This window comes from Pyrus communis, chromosome 6 (genome assembly GCF_963583255.1).
Source record: "Pyrus communis chromosome 6, drPyrComm1.1, whole genome shotgun sequence".
NCBI lineage: Eukaryota > Viridiplantae > Streptophyta > Magnoliopsida > Rosales > Rosaceae > Pyrus > Pyrus communis.
This window is the reverse complement of record NC_084808.1, coordinates 22770670-22794399: the sequence shown is the minus strand read 5'-3', so window position 1 is coordinate 22794399 and position 23730 is coordinate 22770670. Positions and strand designations below refer to the sequence as shown.

At 36.2% G+C, this 23730-nt stretch overlaps 3 protein-coding genes across 4 annotated transcripts; all 3 read right to left on the bottom strand.

Moving 5' to 3' along the window:
* Positions 1-43: 43 nt before the first annotated feature.
* On the bottom strand, positions 44-2941 carry LOC137735875 (protein LAZY 1-like). 2 transcript variants are annotated; one of them, XM_068475230.1, is made up of 5 exons: positions 2853-2941; positions 2442-2508; positions 1441-2222; positions 1025-1304; positions 44-315 (listed from the first exon to the last, which is right to left on the bottom strand). In XM_068475230.1, the coding sequence occupies exons 1-5, from the start codon at positions 2856-2858 to the stop codon at positions 296-298; spliced, it is 1155 nt and encodes a 384-aa protein (XP_068331331.1). In that variant the 5' UTR covers positions 2859-2941; the 3' UTR covers positions 44-295. The 2 variants fall into 2 exon arrangements, with proteins under 2 accessions (XP_068331331.1, XP_068331330.1); XM_068475229.1 differs by lacking the exon at positions 2853-2941 and having other exon boundaries at positions 2442-2517.
* Positions 2942-10375: 7434 nt separating this feature from the next.
* On the bottom strand, positions 10376-11582 carry LOC137738220 (uncharacterized). The gene has a single exon (XM_068477853.1). It carries the CDS (start codon positions 11363-11365, stop codon positions 10529-10531), a length of 837 nt encoding a protein of 278 aa, XP_068333954.1. The 5' UTR covers positions 11366-11582; the 3' UTR covers positions 10376-10528.
* A 4005-nt stretch (positions 11583-15587) lies between these two features.
* Positions 15588-16895, bottom strand: LOC137736255 (uncharacterized). The gene is made up of 2 exons (XM_068475559.1): positions 16275-16895; positions 15588-16012 (listed from the first exon to the last, which is right to left on the bottom strand). The coding sequence occupies exons 1-2, from the start codon at positions 16893-16895 to the stop codon at positions 15797-15799; spliced, it is 837 nt and encodes a 278-aa protein (XP_068331660.1). The 3' UTR covers positions 15588-15796.
* Positions 16896-23730: the final 6835 nt, after the last annotated feature.

The window sequence follows — 23730 nt, the reverse complement described above, 5'->3', positions numbered from 1 at the left end:
AATCTGCAGCTCATGTATAATGGAAGGATCAAGAAAACATAAATTCAAAATTTTTGATAACTATGATCACCAAGCAAAAGTACATAATCGATCTTATAAGTTACATTCACCATTCAGATAGATTCATAAGAGGAATCAATGCCTCTTTTATTCATCTGTTCCACTCATATTCTTTGATAATTATTACCAACAAGTAGAATCTCACTCTTACAAATAATATTGAAATATGTAGAGAATCACTTCTTACTAATCAAGCGTCACAATTTGAAAAACACGACTTTTGAATCTTCTCCTTTCACAGCTCCAGGACTAGGTCTACAATAAACACAATATAGCTCGATCAGATCTAATCCTCGATTAAATTGATTCACAATTCAAATAATTAATACTCGATTAGTTTAGGCTCTTTACAAATAAGCATCTCAAAGCGTTTTTAAGTCAAAACACTTAAAACACTGTTTTCAAGAAGGAAAAAAAAAATATTATACACAATGCGATTACTATTTTACCTGACATTAACAATTGAGGTAAGAAGTTTTTCTTCATAATTTTAGGTCTCTTCACAAGTAAAGCACATTTTCAAACAAAAAGACATTGACCCAACTATTATTATACTCGACGTTAATACTGTGAGGTGTTATTTTTTAAAGGAATGTTACACTTATTACATTTTTCATACCACATTTGTAACACTTCTCAAATAGAAATGGGCCCACCAGCACATGTATGTTTCATCTCTATTAGAGAAGTGATACAAATATGTTATGGAAAATATGGTAAGAATGTAATTTTTGTATTTTCTATAGCTTGATTCCGGAAGTGTTTCTTGCTAACATTAATAGTTGTTAGAGACTATGCTATTAAGTATTCATTTTTAAGTGCTGTGCATGTAGTCATTGTTGAGGAAAGACCAAGATCAAACAAAAGGGGTTGTTTGACAAAAAAAAAAAAGAAACAAAGGGGGTTGAACTCGATTGGTACTCGATAATGTATTTTGAAATGAATTAGTGCGTAGTGAGCTTACAGTCTGCATCCGTTTTGATCCATTGCTCCCTGTTATCATTTGAATCCATGCCGCTAAGCGCGATTTGGGGCGGGTTTGATTGGCTCTTGTAGCGCCGCATGCTCGGATTTGAAGAAAATCCTTGCTGAGGATATAAGATAATATCATCCTCCTGATCTCCATTGCTGTAAGTCCCCTCACTGCTTGTTTTCTTCTTGGTTTGGTTCCTTTCGTACTTACCAGGTTTTTGCTCAGCCGCCGAGGTTTCAGGGTGAACTTTTCTATGAAACATGTGAAGGATCTACACATAGATTTTATACAAGTATATATAACCCAATTCAGTTCAAACTACTCTTTCGGTACGAAAGTGCGGAATATAACACGTAAAATATTTGATGTAAGAAGCAAAGTCTTTCCGTTATTTTCGTTAGAGGTACCTTATTGAGTTTTGTTTCTGCTGAAGCGTGATCAGCAGCTCCGCCGGAGCCACGAGAAGAAGCGTGAATCATTTTTTTCTTGAGCATCTTTTTCATCAAGTGCATGGCGGACTTATCCGCTTCCTTCTCTGCTCGCTTCTCCTCCTTGCTTAATTTTGCTCCAGAAATCTCTTCTGCCAATTTAGTCCTCTGAAATAGCTCACCAAGGGATGTCCTGTGTTCCTTCTTTGTCACGCTTGTTGTTTCAGACAATTCATATGCCGACCCGAATAGATATCCCTGGAGCGGGCACACCGCAGTTCCATTGATCCCGTTGCTCTCTGCGCCTTCCAGTGCCTTCCCACTAAGGGTAATGGTGCTTCCATGGCTACTTCTTCCATTGCTGACATAGCTGTTTCTTCCAGATGAATCATTGCAAATATCATCCTTCGCCGGATCAGCCACCAACTCTCTCTCCAATTCATCATTGATGAGCTTCAGCTCGTTCTCCGTGGCCTCAGTTTCTTTTTCGGTTATGTTCTCCACAGAGATTCCAAGCGTTGGAGTTGATGGTTCAGTGGTCACTTGGTCCGAGCTGCCAAGAGTACCGATTGCAAGAAATCCATGGAAGAGCTCAGATGCTTCAGCAGATGATTCTTCTTCGTAGTATTCTTCTTCTGTCCTAGCTGCTTCTAGACCGTTGAAAGATTTTCGAACGTGCTGATCTCTCGGGACTTGTTTGAAGGGTTTCGTGCTGCAGTTTGGCTTCGGATAGTATTGTTGATCGTCGAGTGATGGCTGCCCTGAAAGACAACCACAAGAATGTTCTGACACAAAAAGCATTGTAAGGAACTTGCTGAACATGCCGGTATGAACATCTCGTCTGTAATAATGAATCTTACTGTTATGCATAGTATCTCATGTGATTATAATTGGTTCTTTAAACTGTTTTAACTGCATTTTTGGGAGTGAATTTCTTGTGTTACAAGAATGTATTGTCTGTGAGGCATCACGCGACTTACCAACGACGAAAACTTTAAATGGATCGTTGCTATTCTGCCGAAACTTACGATGCATCCAACCTAGTAACTGCAACATCGGCATGCAAGATCAGCTTATAAATTACAATTACTGAAATGAGGATAAAAATCAAATAACAACATCATATTGATCAAATTTACAAAAATTCTATTTACTATGGTGTATAATATGCACTTGAGGAATGGAGCGTTAGATATGCGATCAAGAATCCCAACGGTCACAAATGTTAGAGTATATTATGCAATGGTGGTATTCTATAAAATCCTCAAATATTGATGAGCGTATTGGAAAATTCTCGAAAAGTGATAATTTCCACAATTCAAACTTTTGTTTCCATAATTTCAGCCCATTTCACAAAAGAATAAGAGAATACTAGGGTTTTTCTTTCTTACCTTCATCTTGTAACCTTTCTTTTAGATGACTTGAGCTTTGCTAGGAGAGGCTGAAAGTGTAACTTCTTTTCATTACTAGTCAGTCTTTATGCTTATTTATGAATAAGGTGTCAAATGATTATCCGAAAGCCTCCAGCCTCTGAAGAGAATGAGGGCACAGAAGTACAAACAGATAGTTACAAACCTGGGCTGGCTATCCTTTGTCAAGATCAAATCAAGAGGCCAATGGATGCAAGTGGGTCCCGACCCCAAATACGTCTATAATGTGAGATTGATTGTAGGGTTTATATATATATATATATATATATATATATATATATATATATATATATATACATATATATATATTATATTGTGTGAAATTTGTAGGGTTTATATTTCATAGTATCAATTTGTCGTGAATAATTCAGGGACAACCACTTTATATCTTTCTGTATTACTATACACGAATGAGGATCCTTTTCAAATTCTTTTTGTGAGGATCTAGAAGATTCTTTAATCGTATTCGTTTATTGTAAATCGTACGGTCAGTTTTCGTCAAGTATTATTTATATTCAATTTTAAATAAAAAAATTTAAAATAATTTATGACCTTATGATGTACAATGAATGAACACGATTAGAAGACCCCGGATTCTCATAAAAAGAATCCGAAGAGGATCCTCATTCGTAATACACGACTCCATACACATGTGTCAGTGTGTGTGTATGAAAAAAAAATTTTAGTATGTTAACCTGATCAAGTGGTTATAAGGATAAAGTACCTTTTTTTTTGTACACTCGTGTTTAGTCTTGTTTGTAGTTTATGTTAAATTTATTCAGTTCGATGGTTAAAAATAAGGAGATGTATGTGAGACAAAAAAAAAAATGTATGAAAATCAACTCCCTTCTATTTATTTGGAGTTGAATAATCTCTTAACATAGAGGAGCACGTTCCTTTTTGAGAGTGTCTTGCCCAACCACGTAATTAGACTTGCTTACTAAAGTTTTTCTCCTCTAACTACTAATTGCTTAGATTTCTAAATATGGTATTTGTGCACGTCCTATTTTGAAGAAGATGCCCATATCAGTACCATGTTACAATGGGGCTTCCCGCTTTAATTATCATGTTCATGCACATGCTTCCTGCAGAGGATGGCAAAGTAATTTTCATTCAATTATTTCTACTACTTCGTTATTTTACTAGCTAGGTATATTTGTTGGGAAGTCCCTAACTTGAACAGTAGGGTCAGCAGGGAATATTTTGTCGGACCTCATTGGAGCCAAACATAAAATTCGACAATTAAGTATTTTTTATATTAATGGGGACACAATATAATTCTCTACTCTTTGATCAGGTGGAATACAAATAATATTTCTGTGTGAGTAGTGTGACAATCATACTACTACATGGCATTACTTATCTACTTATATCATAAGATTTGTGTGCATTTCGAATAATGTACCTAGATTCATGACATATGAATTATAACACGTGGATAGTAATATTGCATGACGATAACGGTCAGACTCAAATTAAGTTTCTTGTAAAATACTTCTAATAGTGGTATTTCTCTTCACTTGTAAATGAGAGGTCTTAGGTTCGATTCTTATCAAAGACGAATTGAACCACATTATTGCTTCGTTTGTTTAAAAAAAATAAAAAAAACCTTAGCTGATAAACAATGTTAAGATATGATTGCTTTTTAATCTTCAATTATAAGGTTGAACATGTTTTGGAAGTTTATTTTATTTTATTATTTCGGTCAATATACTCGAAGTTTAAACTAATCCAATCCCATGTACCAAAACTAGGCCATATTATTCTGTGTTTGGAGGATATCAGCGTTTGATGGGATCGGTTGCAGGTCTTGACTCCACAGCTCCCTTCAATTTCTGTCATGTTTTCTGTTTGATAGTTGCAGTCAATGACATTCACTTTTCACCGTCTTTCTGGCGTAATTAACGTAGAATCACTTGGTGCATGCCTGCCCCAGGTCCCTTATCGTCAACTCAAATATTCAGAAACTGTCTAAATTAGAGATGGTAAGCATGCCACATCTTACCAAGCTGTCCTCTCTCCTTACTAACCATTCACGTTCATGTACTCACAACTCACTATCTTCGTTTTCTCACAGGAAGTACATGTGGAAAGTCCTGGCAAACACCCCGTATGCGAATATGAAGGAGGTGATAAAGGAGAAAGGGTTTGTAGCTTAGAGACAAAGGTAATAACCGAACTCTAACAGGTGTATCCTTTGATGGAAACTGAGAGGAAACATGCATGATTCAGTCTTGAGGTGTCACTATACAAGAAATAGTTTCTGTGAAAATGATAGGGTATAATTATTTCGACTTTAATTTTTTTAAAGGTACAGAAAAAATCTATGGAAAATGAGAGAGAAAAGAATATAAAAAGGATCTTGAAAGTTATGTGGAAATATATATGGAATGGTGCACAAAATAAGAGTTAAAAACCAAAAATTAAAAAAGTTTTTGTTTCATACATTCTCTTTAATTTCTCCCTTCTCCCTCTTTAGTTTTCCTTTATGTTTTTCCCCACACAAACAAACCCTTTTTCTTAGCATCTTGTTTTGTAATTTCAGTTTTAACCTAAAAGATTACAATAATATTTCAAAGGAAATTTTAACGAAAAACTTCCGGTACTGTTTACTTTAACGAAAAACCATATTTTTACACTAAAAAATCAATCATGATACTATTTACTTTACCCTTTATTTTGTCTTTATCGTTAAAATTTAAAGTTTTCAAATCCTTTTCATTAGTTTTCCTTATTTCAAACTGATTGAAAATGTTTATCGTAAATGAAGAGAGTGGATATCAATCACAAATAATTGTACTATATACTGTTCATTGTTTTTTTGGCTGGAAATAGTTGTACTTACGCCTGTTTAGATATTGGCAGTCTCTCTGTGTATTATTTCAATCTTACATGGTATGTTGAGATTCTAGCTACTTTACTAATTGATTAAATTTTCTGAATAGCAGGAGACATGACCATGGATTTGTCCACTTGATCATGATGGCTACCTGAATCTTGCTTTTGATGTTAATAACTCTCACAATAGTATCTGATATTTATCTATTATATACATAAAAACCATACCAACTTAGGGTTATCTTTTTGCACAAAAATGGAAAAAAAAATTAAGGTTATCTTACAAAGCTGGATTGAGAAATATACTTATTATTATTTGCAAGTTTTTTAAATAGAGCCATACCTGTCTTGAATCCCTCACTTTATTTATTTACTGTCTTCTTTCCCAACTTTTAAGTCATCGATGTGAGAATGGAGCATTTTGTTTCAAATTACTACTTTTTCAAGTATATATGGACGGGAATTCATGGTTATTAGATCCTTAGTCATTGGATCATTGCGAAGAATTTAGTAGCCATGAATCTCAGTCCATTGTAGAATTTTCATAAGATTGCTGCTGTACAATGCTTTCAATGAACTAAACTAAGAACTCTGGATCATGCATGTTACTTATTTGTGCAGGTCAAAAGACTCAAAACAATTCTATCAGATGTCTTTCCGGATCCATGTTTTGAGAAAGATGGTATTGTCCAAGGAAAACGGGACCCAAGTGGAACTTCTCCTCAGAAGAAACCAACAGCAAACAAGAATACGAATTGGTGGATAATTTTTCTGCAGATATCATGAGGGGAACACAATGTGTGTTCAAGGCACATTCCTCATCCCTACTTGACCTTTTTCAATCATTTATCCTTTTGAACGCCTACCAAAAAGTCCCACTTGCCAAATTTAAGTGTGATATCAACACACATTGTGTTGTCAAGGGCAGGGTTGTTTGTCCGAATGCCTGCAGCTCTTTTACCTTTGGTCCTCTACTCTACCGTCCCTTAATTATTAGGTCAAAAGTAGCAAATGGTATGGTGCTTTAATATCGTTGTCACCTCAGGTATTGCGGTTGCATTTTGTCAATTTTATCCGTAGGGTTTACTTTGGTCAGTAATTTTGGCCAAATGTTCAATTTCGTCGATGCGTACGAGTTATAGCAGCTTATAAAAATTAGAAATGCCAGTAAACTGTAGAAACAAAATTAACAAAATTCAAGCCACATCACCTGAAATGACAGGTACCTTTGACCTACAGGTTAACCTGCTCTGGCCTTTGGATAGAAATGGAGGGTGATTAATTTGCAAACGTCATGATCTTATGCTTATATTTATTTTATGAAGTTGCTAGCGGACATTGGTTGCCACCTATAAAGCTCAAACAGGCACACTCATTTGACATCTCCTTGTATATTAAAATCAAAATTGCAGGATTTTGGTGCCGACATATTCATTATTATTTTATCAACTTTTATTATGCAAATAAAAAATAATAAAAAAAGGATAGAACCATGAAACTAAGCATAAGCAACCCATTTGTTAACGATCGGTGATCATCAAGGAGTGATTTTTATGCATTCTTGTTTATCTCATGCATTCCTCTCGTAATTTTATCTCTTGATTTTCTTTTGAACTCTTAGTCAGAAAGGAGTACATAAATCACTTCTCTTAGAGAATGTATACAAATGATTTTAGAAATTAGACGACCTCGTTTATAGTCGCTCATTCTTGAATATGATACTAAGATTAAAATTAAAACATTAAAACCATATCCACCTTTAATCAAATTAAAAAATAATTAACCAATTGATTATCAGGTGGCTAAAAGAACAAGGTTTAGAGAGTATGCTATAGAATAATCTATACTTACTGGCATGGATCAGAGCATGGGGCCATGAAGCTTCTCAGAACTCACTCTTGTTTAGAATGGCTGATGAAGAAAAGCACAAGGAAAGACAGCAATTGTTAAGCTCTTGGGCAGCTGGGTCCACATCAAGAAGACAAGGGGGAAAGAAAAACGATATACCTTGTTGCTTATCTTCTCACTATTCAATTGATAATACGGACGAAATGATACAATAATTCTAGGTTTTGTAAATTTGTATTCAAGCACATACTCTAATTTAGTATAAAAATATAAAGTTGCAATAATCTGTAAAAGTTGCTGAATGTAGGATAAGAGGCTTCCTGATGTGAATCAAGTTACATAAAAAAAGGGTTGGGTTGGGCTGGGTTTACATTCAAACCAGGTTGCTATAAGTGTATCTACAAAGCCTAATTGCTCCCAAAGCATAATCAAGGTTGATCGGTCATCGGTGTATCACTCCTCTGCAAAGCCAACATTCTATTGCGCATGTACGAAGAGATGGACCTATCGCTATTCAGATTTGGCAAAGTCTCAATTTTTCAATTTCTTTTTTCGGCTTTTAGGGGATGTCTTTGAATGACTGCATAATAATTTTTGTTTGGAGTTTTGTGTTTTGTGTCACCTGCTGGTTCATTTGGTATTGGCAAAATAAGAGTTTTCCTTAAAGTGATTTTGTCTTTCCAAGTGATCCTAAAATTATTACTCTTTTTTATTGTCACGAATGGCTACGAGCAGATATTATTACTTCTTATAAGGCACCCAAGGCCTTACTTTTTTTCATTGGAACCGCTTCCAGAAGGGTGGTTTAAACTCAATGTATCGTAGAAAAGGCCCTCTTAGTTTTATTTAAGCAGGTGGTGTTCTTAGGAACTCTTTTGGAGCATGGGATGATGAGTTTTGTGTTTAATCTTGGGCGTGAAGGGATTCCCAAGGGATTCTTTTTAAGCATTTTTATGGATTACAATTTGTTTGGAATAAAGGTGTTTATTGCTTTTTGGTGGGGTCTGATTCTACAATTGTTGTCTAATTAATATCACATGATGCCACTGATAATTATTCTATTAGTGAATAGATTCAAGCTTGTCTCGCGATATTATTGCGTGATTAAGAATGTAATATTCAACATATATGTCGTGAGATGAAATTTGTTGCTGATGAGTTGATCAACCTTACCTGAGCCCTTCTCATCTTTTAGGCCCGGTCTATTTTAAGCAAGCTCCATTCTCCTACAATTAAACAATTATTATTATTTGATATTTCTGAAGTCTCTCCACCTCGCAACATTATTTTGTAATCCTCTTTTGTTGGGCTATTAGCCCCTTTGTTAACAAGAAAAGAAAAAAGAACTACTTTATTGAAAAGATATTGTAGGAAGTGTGGCTTTATTTAATAATAGTGGGCCTATAATAACCAAGATTTGTGCATTCGGTGGTAGCTTTCTTCAACATCCTTGCGGTTTCAGAAATGTCATTGTTTATTTCATAAAAGAAATTTTCACATGTTTTATTTAGTTTTTTACACTCTTATTTAACTTTGACCGTTGATTTGTGAAATTTATTCAATTTGATGATTATAAATATAAATAAACGTGTAATAATCACTTCCCCTCCTTAACTTGGATTCAGCTTTTCACTTTATTTGCTTCTTTCTAATTTCAGAAATGATTTACACTTATTCTCTGAAATTATTCTCTGTTTTGCACAATTTTATTAATACTTGACATTGTCAAGTTCACAACGCCCCTATCAATTTTAGAAAAGAAAAAAGAAAAAAAAATCAACAATGTGCTAATTCAGTGTGAAATGAAACACTAATGTGGTATAAATATGTAATATCCCTAGCATTACTCTTACTCAAAACGTTGAAACTGTCTACTTATTTGATAATAATTATAAGATTAACCATTTATAATTTGGTTGGTTTTCCGCATAGAATATCTTTGAAGGGTACTATACAAGATAAACAATTTCGATCGTCAAACGGAAGTGAACAAAACGGAAGAAGATAAGGGATAATTTCATATTTTATCCCTCACATCCTACAGTTCCAATTGTCTCTATTTTGCATAAAAAGTCTGCTACTACTAGTGGTCCTCTCCCTCATGGTAATCTGTCACATTATTTCTGCAATACTTGTAAGTTTGCGACACAACCTTTTGTCCGTCTCAAAGCTAACAAAATAAAACCAGACAATTCACTCACAAGCATTTAATTGTTGCCTTTGTCCGCTTTGATTTAGAAAAGGAACCGTGTCTGGGTTGTTTCTGTAATTTCACGGTATTTACTTGGCTCATTATTACGACAAAGACTTAACGAGTTTACCGTCACCGTGTCGATTCTGATCATAATACAAAGTCATGTAAAGAAACCCGTATATGTTTCTTTGTATTAATAGTTCGGAACGCCACATTCACATTGAACTACAGAGGTCTCCCTCCACTTCATTACAAGACGAAATTAACCTAGTAAACGAGACTGCATCCGATTGCTGGTACAGAGAGAGCAAAAGGGCAGTTCTTGATTTCCAGGTGGTTTGCAGGGCTGGTTTTACATCTCAGAGAAGCATAGGAAATCGCAAACTATCACATCACATTAATACTAGTTAATTAGATTAATCCTAATTCTTTAATTATTCATCGCTAAACTCCAAAAAACTCGATACCCATTGGCCCACCTCAAACAATCAAAATTATCCTTCCCAAGTTAAAAAGCTAAATAGCTTGATTCCAAAGCAAAAGTAAAGAAAAAATAAAGAAAGAATATTATGATAAATGGAGATTAAAGTTAAAACAAGAAAAATTAATAAATAAACATTTTCATTGAGAGAGAGTAGGGGAACATACCTATATTCGAGCACAAAATAAACCTACCCACAAAAACATATAGTACGTTCCTTTTTTTCTTTTTTGAGGCTCGAAATATGACAGAAATTCATTACTTTTTTCATTTTTTTTAGACATTCGGACTCCAAAGGTTCCACAAACGAGAGTTAAAGAGGCCCAACACGTCCGGCAGCACTTTCCTTGCCAAACCCCTGTGGCTGCTCGCCGCCGCCGCCGCCCTCAGAATCACAGCCATGTCATCCGCCGTATCCGGCGGCGCTACCGTAACATCCACGCCCAAGTCTTCCACTTTCCCCTCATTTACTTCGACCCCTTCAGCCTTCTCAGGCGAACCCAAGAAAAGAACCTCATTTTCCGGCACCACGGCGGCACCAGAGTTTTGAACAAACTCCGGCGAAGCTGGAACGGCGTTCTCTTCCAAAAAGATTTCATTTTGGGCAGAAACATCGGCCGTAATGGGGGCGTCCCGACGGCCCTGCTTGTCTCTTCTCTTGCCTCTGCCGGCGTTCCTCTTGGGCCGCTCGCCGTTAGCCAAGTGGTCCTCGAAGGCTTCGATGGCTTGGTGGATGAGCTCGCGGTTGGGGGAAGAGTCCCACTTGAACCAGTAGCTTCTGTAGCAGTCAAAGCAGTCGCAATCGAACATTGGAGGCTGATGGGCGGCGGCGGTGCTGGCGGACTTCTTAGGACCTTTCTTGGAAGTCTTTTTCTGGGGGTCTTGGGCGGCGGGGATTGAAGACGAAGAAGTGTTGGGGGTGTTTTTCATGGAGCGGGTAATCAAGTAAGCCAGGACCTCGCGGTCCTCGAGAGAGAGGACGGAGGCTAGAGCTAGAATGGCCGCTGGGAGGAGTTGAAGAACGGAGAGAACATACCCGTCGGAGGAGGAGGAGCCGGCGGGGACGGTGGAGGAGGGAGATGGGTAGACTTTGCCCTTGTTCTTTATCTTCATGGTGTTTGATGTTTTGCCTCAGAGAGAGTGGGGAACTGCTGGTGAATAGGCAGAGGGATTTTTGGAATGGTGAAAACTCGAGAGAGAGAGAGAGAGAGAGGGGATGAATAGTGGTAGGGTTTTTATTTTTTATTTTTCGTCGGGTTTTGAAAACAGAAGGGGGATGGGGCTGTCAAAAGGCAGGACAGCAGTCGCAGTATCACGTCGAGAGCGGAGCAGAGAGGAGGAATTTTTAGGAGTGCCGGTGTACCCTCACTCATAATGGTGGATCCTACCCTCACTTTTTTTTCAATAAAAAAATAAAATCAAATTCTAATGAGTGATACCCGGCACTCCTAAAAATTTTTCAGCAGAGAGAGGTCACCGTTCCTCCTTTTTCAGGTTAACTAGCTTTTCTGTACGCGCGGGGGCGCGTACCTTTTAGGCCTTTCTTCTTTAGAGGAAATTACACCCATACTCTTCACTTCTTTAGTTTGCAAAATGTGATGAACTACACACCTATTTGGGTATTATTGCAAATGTTTTGTACTTGTAGTCTTGTTGCCCATGAAACCAAACATTGTACTTGCATTCTTGTTGCTCTTGAAACCCCATTTGTTGCACTACTAAGGATTGTCTTAACTCGGATCCTAATATCATATTTGGTGTAACTGCAAAATGCTGATTACCTTAATGGTTAGAATATTCTTTTTACTTCACCTTTTCCCTTAGTGTAAATTAGTGTGATATACTGTTTGTACTTAAAAAAGTTAGGTGCCACTAAGGACTTAAAAATGGGACCAAGTTAAACTATACATGACTCTACATGCGTCAATGGATGTTCTTATCTAATCTTGTATGTAAACACATACTAAATACGAATACCTCACTAACATAGAAAATGCAATAGTTTTTCTATCTTCAATGAATAAATAACAAAGAACATTCATCTTCGGTTAACCGTGAATTAATAATTTCGTTCTCTAGTTAACCATCAACAACCAAAAAGTAAACTGTCATGCGACAACCAAAGAAAAATGGATAATTAATTGAATGCGTAAATCCTTTGTAAAATTTTGTTTGTGTGTCAACCAATTTATGATGTCAATTAAGCAACATAACGTGCGCAATTTGAACGTTTATAACTAAAGTAAGTTGATATGGTAAAAAACACGCAAGATGTATAAAATTTCTTTAAAAGCTAAAGAAACAAACTTGTTATCACATAGACGTGGAACAATATCTAGTAGTTTGCATTCTACTTAAAAATAATCAAACATATGGTCAGCATTTAGTTGTAGGATGCCTTTAAGGGAAGGGGTTCCTTTTTTTTCTTTTTTTCTTTTTTATAATAAAAATGAAGATTAATTGAGAAGTTCACATCAGATTAAACTTTAACGATCTGAATTGTTTACTTTTCAAGTTGCACCTCATAGATCATTCTAACAAAATATTAGCCTATTCAAAAATATTTGAGATATATATCTAATTGAGTTAAAAGAAATTGATGAATATTTTATTTTATAAGAAATAAAGAATTTTTATCATGATAATTAAATAGATAAATAATAGAATTATAAAAATAGAGATTCATTTGGAGGAGAGTATATCTCCGCGCGTGGGCTTTGTTGGCAGTTTGAATGTGGCGGAAAAGGTTTATTTCCCAATATCTGAATTTTGATTGGGGTACAATAGTCATTTAGCTCCCGATTGCAAAGATAAGAACAAGATGACAACCGACCGAAAGTACTCTGAGAAGCGGCAATTGAGGCGTACTGTGGAGTGGCTACTGAAATAACACGAGGATAAATATTATGGATTAATATTTTAATTGATAAGTCGTTGTTAGGTCTATGTTAAGAACTATTAATTCATACTAACACGTTAAGAAAAATATTAATTTGATAATTTTTAACCAATAAGAAAATCTTCCTACAATAGCCGTATGATTTAATCTCACGTATATGTTTTTTCTTGATGACAAATGAAACGTTTTCATTATTTGATACTTAGCACAAGATGTGTTTTTTTAATATTTCAACTGTTGCATCAAAATCCATATTTGTTATAGGATATAAAGTACTAAATCAGCATCGTGCTTTATTGTTACAAATATGGTTCAAGTTTTGTTATGCATACCAGATTGACTTTTTCAAAAAAGGTTAAATGTATCTTTTATGTAATATAATATTGTTATTCTATTTGTTTTCATAGTTATTATTGGTAAATTTCTCAAAATTTAAATAGTTTATAATGTTTGGTTTTTCTATGTTTAGTTTATAGGTAAAGTCTTACTAAAAACATCATCAATTAATCTAATTCTTTGAAGACAATAGATCATGCCAAAGTTTCAATACTATTTACCTTGATGCTTGATGAAAATTGAAAGGTTTTGAATCTCATTGACAAGGTTATAACTTTGATAAACGCACCACAACCTTGAAAAAAACTTCTTTCATTTTGCAATTTGCATATCCTTGTCCATTTGATATTTTGCATTTATGTACTAATGATTTTTCATTAAACCCTTATTTGGGTATGAAATACTTGAAAGACAAATGCGTTTTTTGTATAAAAGTAATTTTTATGTGACAATGTGGTGTATGGATACTAGTTTTAGTATGATGCATTTCATTTGATTATTTATTGAAGTAACATATATTTTCTTTAAGAGTAACAAATTTGGTCAAATTACTTGTTAATTTTAACGAATCGAGTTTGAATCGGGTCCTTTTATGCATTAATTTTAATAAATTTGACACGACGCAATTCACTAAGATATTAAGTACATAACAAAAACGATGCCTCCTCCTCAATGCATTGTCTTTCCTACCTCTCAAATTCCATCCGTTCGACTTTACAATAAAAATCAACGGCCAATATTTTTTCTTACAGAGAATAAATAAGGATAGGTCTATAACCTAGAAAAACAAAAACATAATGGGCTTTGATGTTAACTTTTCCAAAATGATGTAAATTTTGGAGCTGCATTATCATCGACTCTAAATTCAGGATATTTCATCCCCAAGTTTTTTTTCTCTTTCTATACATCCGTGTTTTCATTTATTGATTTATTTATTTTAATTAAAAATGAGAATAGGTACATCAAATGAATAAATCGACTACGAAATTGCAACGAGCAAGGTAAGAATCCTTGGCCCACAAGAATTTTTGTTATGCGAATGACACTGTACTTGTTGCATAACGTTGTCTTTTCGGACTTTGTTGGATGAACTAATTACCTTACCAAAAAAGAACTACTCGCGCTCGGTCTTCACATTATGTTGTTGAAAAGGGTCTTAACTCGTCACAGATCGCTTGAACCACTAGCACTTCAAGCACTCGGTCTCCTTGTACTGAAACAGGCACTTAAAACAAAAACAAGCAATTCCGCCGGTCGATTGCAATACATTTGGAACTTTAAAATGAACTACTTTTGCATTCCAATATATCGAGGTATCTACCTCAGCAAGCGAGACAACATCAACAAAAGTTGAACAAAGCAAACTGATATAGATCAGTGATCCATGCATATAGAGGGAGTAGCAGTAGATTGTATCCATGTTAAGCAGGGCAGATTTAGAGTTTTTGAGATCTGAGACTACGCTAAAAAAACGTGCCCTTATTTTATATAAAAAAATTATTTATTTTCACACGTAAGATATCGATAAAATTATACTTAGAAAAACACTTCAAACTTAATAATTTAGAAACACAAAAAACTAATTTATATTGTATCGTGAGAAGGAAACAAAAAAATTTGGGTTTGCAAGTAGATAGACATAAATTTTATTTTCCATCTGAACTTTTAAAGTGTTTTTGTGTAAATCGTGATGTGTTTTTTCTTATTTACTAACCTTGTCAATATGTGACTAAAAAATTAATGATGTTTTTAAATCTTTAATTGATATGTATAAGTAATAAATTGATACTAAATTAAACTTTTTGATGACACGTCATATGTTTTGTAAATTTGGTCTAAAAATTTGGTCAATGCATTACTCTTTGTCGAAGATTAGACTTGATTTGAAACAAATGTTTAAAAATAACAACCCACATAGCTACTAACTACTAATTAAAAATAAATTAACAACCAAACAAAAATTCTTAAAAATTGAAAATAATAAACATGCACTTAGCATTTCAAAATTAAAGAAATTTGTAAAAATTAAAAAGTAAATAAGCACAAACGGTATTTTAAACCCAAAGCACTCTCTTCAATTTCAAACAACAAAACCACCCATTCTAGTTTAATTTCTTGGTCATTGAATCAAATTTTATAAATTTATACTCTTATAAAAACATATATAAATATACTATCCTAATAATGTTGATGCCCCCAATTATTTTAGACCCGAACGGCCGTCCTGCCAGCACTCAACGCGGCCCGCCCCTGATGTTAAGGAAAACCGAACATCGTAGTATATAATATATATGGCACCAAACCCGAAATCAATCACTTTTCTTATTTGCAAATGGTTCCGGCTTATTTGCTGCGGCGGAGCGCTTGTCCTCTACCATCTTGGCCCCAACTTCATCCCTCTCCCTGAAGTACCTCTCAAACGCCCTCGGAAGGAATCGAGGGATCAAAAACCCGAACAGGTTGATCGAGAAATATAAGAAATTGGCTACAGCCAGGCTTCTCCCAAACCAAAACCATGCAACATCCTACAACAAGTGCCCCAACATAACATCAATCAGTAGACACTAGCCAAAGCACAAAGTAAGAGAATTAATGAAGAAGCAAATTTCCAAAACAACAGAAAAACCTATGTGGAGGTGTTCCTCCTACGTGCACTCATACTGGAACCACATTTTGAGCTCGTGCCATCATTTAACCGTCATGTTTCTTTTAATTACTACAATTGGCACGTAGCATGAACATACCACAGAAGTTTTTCTCCCAAAACACAAGCAATATAATAATTACCTTAAACTGTGCATTGGCAGGCAGAGTTTTGTTAAGCCAAACATCTTTCATCCAATCAAGGACGACAAAGATCCTCCTGACAGTGTAAAGCAATGGGACCAATGCCCTCACCGGCGCTGAAAATAGCGACAACCCGCTAATCACATTCTCAGTCAGAATCTGACACGAGAGCAAGAACAAGTGAGGCGTTGCAGAGCGGACAGCATGCTCATCGCCCCTCGCAAAGCCACCCAACACGTATGCAAGCGGCAAGAACAGCCCAACTGTGGTTCCCACAATCACATAGAACCTGAAGAATCTGCTGCCATGGAAAATCTCCTGTGAGCCAGTGCTGACAGCGCCGTGGGAAGGGAACGCCAAACGTGACAGGGCTAAAAGGTATGCGGTGGCAAAAGCCGGGAAGATCAAATCAAAAAGCGGGACAAGGCCACTGGCCGAGAAAACCATGATGAAGGCCACGAGTTGGAGCTCTATTACTCGCAGTGAGCCCATTACACCGCCTACTGCAGGCTGCTGGTGCCGTTGGCGGCGGAGCGGTTTCTGTTGGGGTTTGGATCCTGGGGTTGTGGTGGTTGTGTCGGGCTCCGATCTAGGAGCCACGGCAAGAGATACACCTGACATGTCTTCTTTTTTCAGATGTTTAAATATTTTGGTCTCAGAGGGTGACTGAATGGGTATTAATCAAACTAGCTAGATAATATAAGTATTTAGTTAGTGAGTTCCTGCTCGTACAGAACCTGAAAAGTAAAAACAAACACAAACAAAATAGAATTAAATCATCTGAATCAAACAAATCCAACATGAAAGAGAATTGGCTATATATTAATTATTACCAATTGGAACTGTTCCAACAAGGATATAACTTGGTTAATCTGAATCATATTTTTTTCAAAATAAAAGATTTAACTCGATTAATCATTGATCTAACAAAAAATCTTGATTAAGCGTTAATGTTTGATTGGATCCAATAAGCAAAAGAAAGCAAATGAAATGCCACAAGCAAATTAACTGGCCACAACAAATATTAATGAAAATTATTCAAATTAATTGAAACTTACTCTGAGAGAGAGAGAGAGAGAGAGAGAAATCTTTCTGTACGTGTGGAGAGTGAGAAGGGAAGCAAATGAAATGATTCATTCAAAAGCCAAAACGAAAGGGTCTCCGAATGAAAAGACGAAGGAAACGGTGAGAGCAATCATGTGAAATATTACAAGGCCGGGTCACTGCAGAATATCCTCCTGTGTTTTTACGTGTAGTAACCCCCTAACGACACTTGGCTGCATGCCAACGTGCAAAGGTGCCGGAGCAACACGTGTCGAGCAACACGGTCTTCTTATTTTTTCGTACCATAGTGGAGGCCCAAACTAGCAATTCTTTGACAACCCAAACTAATAATTAGCTGGATTAATTCATTTTTGGCCCACAAACCGTCGGTTTCAAATTTGACCCGTTGCAAGTCTAAAGCCTAGCCGGAGCAAATCAAATCTTCTGCACCCAAAAAGAATGTGGCAATTTCTGTCATCCTAATTAGCAATTGACTGATAATAAAATTAAGAAAAATTAAGTTTATAAACACGTGTCAGTTACTAAATAGACCACAAAGAGATCACACTTATTTTGGAGGGCACAAGATGTGATCTCCTAGCAGAGATTCTTCTTCAATTCAAGCAGGTGCAATTTTTAAATGCTAGCAAGCCTAATTGATTGCTTAGAGAAATTTTCGTTTTCAATAACAACAAATGAATACATACAGAATTACAGACGGTACCATAAAACTGTATAAGATAAATGCCAGATTAAGAGAAGAAATTTAGGGTGAGATATCGAGGGTTTATGAAACCATGAACACTTTTTGTAAATTGGTAAAGAAAACAAGTTCTCTTCTCAAAATGAAGAAAACAAATTATTGGAAATACGAGCGACTTCCCTCAGAAGATGATGAGGTGTCGTGATAATGCTAATTAATTTTGCCATTAAGATTAGTGCTGGAATTGGAATTTAGAAAGTTCATCATTTTACTGTTGATATTTTATGGATGCATGTATGACGAATATATTTAACTTCGAATCACAAACTTTTTTCCGTTTGCTGTTTCTTTACTGACAGGTGCATGCTGTGTTAAAATTTAAGAAACCCTGTGACAACTGTGTGAAGAATGTCAAGAGATGGGGCAAGAAAATGGAAGGTGTGTAAATTCCTATCATCCATCCCTATATATACATGTCTCCCCGTAATTTGTTACATACTCCTTAATTTCCGTATACATATTTAGAAAATTTCCCAACTTGTTGTGAAACTTTTTGTATGCTAGGGTTTATTGTGGTCAGTGAGGACCAGTTACAAGTGGTAGTGAAGGGAACTTTTGACTATGAACAATTTGAAAAATACGTATCTGATAAAATGAAGAAACAGGAGCATCAAAACATAGCTTCCATAACTAAAGACGACCAAGAAGATGATGATCGAGCTAGCGAAGCTGATTCAAGTGATCATGAACATGAATAGTAGATTAATTCATTCGTACAAATAATGTTTATTTATTCTTACAAATAATGCGTATTTATTTATTTAGTTGAGGTTATGGTGTAGTGTTAGTATTAGAAGTTTAGTGACATTCCTCTTCATTTATAACTTGTAGGTCTTAGATTTGATTCTTGTAAAAAACGAGTTCGATATCAATTTGTTATGATTGGTCATTGTGTGGTTTAGTCTCAATTCCCCATCCCTTATTGCAAGTATATTGTTGTAAAAATTGAGAGAATCTTTTAAATACCTGATTTTATTTTTATTCTTTTGTTGTGTAATATTGTATGAAAATTATGAATTAATGCACGCATATACTGGCTAATCATTTCAGGCTTATAGGAGAAGATTTGAAGGAATCGGACGATTAATTCTTGTGTTTTTTTTTTTGGGAAACTAGAAGTGTATTACCAGGGCAAAGATGTCAGCGAGGTACAAGGAAAGCCTACACCGAGGCCAACAAACAGCAAAGCAACAAAAAACAAAGCAGTGAAGGGGATAAGGAGAAAGACACTAGAACTGTGTTCAAGTGTCACGCCTACAACTGCCACCATAGATCAATGGGAACAAGGTAAGCCATCTTTATTGAGTACATGAACCAACGTTGATGGAGGTCTACTGACCCAAGTAATACTGCACATCTTCGTACTACTGTGCGATGCTAACGTATCCGCCGCCATATTGGTTGACCTTGGAAGCCAAGACCAGCGACAGTCCTGAAGGGACTTCCTGAACCGTTTAACAACTGTTAAGGTAGGAAAGGCCTCCCATCTGCCAGTTTCCAACGAAGTTGATAAAGATGAAATCATATCCTTCGAATCAGACTCTATGATGACGCAACAATGCCCCAAAGCCGCAGCAAATTCACACCCTCTCAAAATAGCCAAAGCTTCGGCCGTGGCTGCATTAGGAGCCTGGACCTCAGACTTCATCGCAGCCACAAACCTACCCCTCTTACGCCTAATCACAATCCTGACAAAACTAGATAGAGAAAATGTAGACCAGCTAGCATCCACATTCACTTTGAGGAAAGGGAATGAAGGGGGAGCTTGGAGGGAAAGAGAATGAGCACCAGTCACGCCGAGGAACACTCCAACGGAAGTTGAAATGGCAAGAATAACCTGGGTAGGATTTATAGGAGATTGATTGGACTATAAAATTGCATTGGCTTTCCAAATATGCCAACACGTAAATGCGACATGAGAAAGCAAAATACCCTGCTCCTCCTTAGACCCAAACCTCCGAGTAGCAATGGAATGAAACCAATCCATCCATGAATAGATCATTCGTCTATCAACTTTGTAATTTAGAATGCCACCAAACCAAATAGTCTCCACCCAAGGGCATAACAAGAATAGATACTCAAGAGACTCCTCCTGATCGTTGCATATCGGACACATAGGTGATGGGACAATTTTACGTAAAAATAGATTCTCCAACATAGCCAGAGCACGATAAGCAATCTGCCACATAAAATTACGAAGTTTAGGCGGAGTTCTCAACTTCCAAATAAGCTGCCAAACCTGTTTCGATATAGAGGAGGAAGAGGATGGTCGGATATCCACCGGGGAACCCTGCAAAGATCGAGCCCAATGATAGCTAGACTTGACCACATACAACCCATTCTTGGTAGAAGGCCAAACAAGGCGATCATGTCTCTGAGGATCCCCAATGGGTGTCTCTAAGATAGCATTCCACTCATCCGCCAACAAGAATGGTTAAAGAAAACTTAAATCCCATGAGCAGGGAGAAAAACACATGAGAGACGCCACCCATGTATCCCTAGTCATGGACACCGCTCCGGGCATAGGATGACCCAACAAAAGGGAGGGCAGCCAACGATCCACCCATAGACGGACAATACAGCCATCCATTATTTGCCAGTCTGACCCCTTCATCAACAGATTTCTACCCACCAAAAGACTATTCCAAGCTCAAGAGGCCCTACTTGTAATACCCTGTATTTAAAAAAAAAATGATTATACATGTGTGAAGTTATTTTATGTAATAATTTTATGGGTAAATTACATAAAACTACCTCAACTATTGGGTCAGTCACAATTTTATACCTCATCTTTAGAAAATTTCGATGTCATACCTTATTTATGAATTTGTTACAATTTCATACCTTCCATCAGTTTGTCTGTCAATTCTTCCTTTATATAGTGACGTGGCTTGAAACGGGCCCACTCTCTATTAAAAAATTAATAAAAAAATAAAAAAATAAATTAAATATTAAAAACTAAAAAAATAAAATCATTTAATTTTTTTTTTTTGCATGAGGGACCCCACTCCTTATCCCCCTCACCCTTTCTTCCCCATCCACCAGTGTTGCCCTAACCTTCCTTCAACGCCAAAACCAAAACCCCCCACCACCCTCTATTCCTCCATCTCCACCTTCCTTCCTTGGCGTTCATCCCCCTCCCTACCACTAACCCATCTTCAACCCATTTTTTTTTAAAGAATACTTAGCAAATCCCTAACCTTTTCAGATCCATAACCTTTTGAAATTTGAAAACAAAGCAAACATGTGATGTGAATGGAATTGTGCACTAAGTTTTGAAAAATTAACGAAACTGCAATTTCCAAACAAGAAACAGTTGCATCCTCTCCTGGAGAATGTGGTCTGATGCATCACCCTCTAAATCCATAAGGTCAGTTGTAGCTGCAACGCGAACGAGAGTGAAGAAGCTACTTGGAAACTAGGCTCTCAGCCTTATTGAGAAGATTGATCAGGGACTTGACTGTAGAGGCTAGGCTTGACCTGAAGAAAAAGCTTGAGATCTTTGCCGATGGTAAGGATTTGAATGTTGTGGTCGAAGCAGAAGACCTGGACACGGCTGCCGGAGTTACTGGTGTTGAAGGATACGTTTTATGAGATATTGGAATGTAGCTTGCGTGGGAGCTGGTTACTCAAATTACTGCCGACAGCGCGATGATGATGATGGGGAGCGTGACGCGCAAGTGTTCGTGCTGGTAAAATTTGACAACGCGATGGTGAATATGCGGAGCTCACTGAGGTTTTCAATCTACGACAACGGGGAGGAAGATGGAGGGGAGGTGTGGCGGCATATAGATTTGGAAGGGTAGGAACAGAGGATAAGAGGTTGAAGATGAGTAAAGTGGTAGAGGTGAGGCCCATTGCTCTTTAAAGAATTTTTTTATCTTATTTTTTTATTTTATTTTATTTAAATTTTTTTTTATAGATTAACATTTCTTAATATTTAGTTTTTAATATTTAATTAATTTTTAATAGAGAGTGGGCTCTGTCTCAAGCCACGTCACTATTTAACGGAATAATTGACAGACAAACTGACGGAAGGTATGAAATTGTAACAAATTCGTAGATGAGGTATGACATTGAAATTTTTTAAAGATGGGATATGAAAATGTGATTGACCCAATTGTTGAGGTAGTTTTATGTAATTTACCCTAATTTTATTGGGTTTCTTTTTATATGCTATGTGTACAAGAACTTATACTTTTGATATGTATACTAGTGTCAACGTTATTTCATTTTGCTACAAGATTATTTCAAAAACTAGTTAGTATTATTTCATGTTCATATGTAATTAGAGATATTTTTAGTTTGAATTGGAGAAGAAGATTATGATGAGTTTGGCTTGATTTTTTCTCACAAAGGGCCGAGAATTTGAGGTTGGACTAAATGAGCAGTTTTGTCTTGATATTTTCTCTCAAATACGAGGTGGAAAGTTTGTAATCATTACGAGTTAATGATTTGGTGATTATTCACCACTCTGAATGTGGAGGTGGGAAGTCTATAGCATGTATACGTTGGCTAATTAGCATGCATGAGGCAATATTTTGTGGTATTATGAGTGCTTACTCACTAGCTTAGGGGAATCTCAATCATTTGAAAATATTCTTTCTTCAATATTACTCAACCAAGCTTCCAAATACTCCAATGAGATTGGAGCTTTTACCAAACTCCATTTGTATGCCTATTGATTGTAGACTTATCCATGTGTTTTGATCTAGGAATAAAACTTAAGCTAAAGCTCAACATGGCCTTAGATGCTTGCATCTCACTTGCATGATATTGATTAACTTAACACATGTCTCTTTGCCATTTGAACACATACCATTATCAATGATTAGGTTAACATTTGGTGTGTTTCTATTGGAACACATAATAGGGCTAATGATTAGCTTAACATTTGTTTTCTTTCTATTGGACCACATATCATGGTTAATGATTGGTGATGATTCATCCCCCAAATTTGGAGAGGTGGGATTCTATATCCCTTAGAGTTTGGACGAGGCCTTTATGTATTTGTCCACATGCATTGTAATGATGATCAATTACTAATGTTTCCAATGATTGATGTCCGAGTGTTACAAAACAAGTGAAACGTGTCCTTAAAGGCTTAATTGAGGATTCCATTTCTTTCTCCATAAAGGCAGATGGAGGAAAGAACATGAGGAGGAACACACACCAGCAAGAACCTAACAACAACAAGAAAGATCTCTCATTCTCAGACCAATCTCCCCACCATCCTTTTCTTTTACCTTATGTAAAGGCTCTAGGCCATCTTCATTGTATTTTGTAAATCTCTCTTACATAGTGAAAACACAAATGCATATGCAACTCTAGTGGGCGTAGCCGATTTGGTGAACTACTTAAATCTTTGTGTTCATTATTATAGTATTTGCAATCTTTCATCTTAATCTTGAAGACAATTCTTCACTTCAAATTCCAAACCAAAATTAAGAGAAGGAGGAGGAGAGGGGTCGATTTGTAGAAAAGAAAATTTGAAAGAAAATGATTAAGCAGTGGTTCTTAAGGGAATAAAAAGGAGAAACAAAAAGATGATAAAGAGACATTAAAGGGTAGAGTGTTGTGTGGGAGGAAGAGGAGAGTCAGGTGATCAAGTTTGTGGGTGAGAAAATTGAGGAAATGAGATAAGAAGAA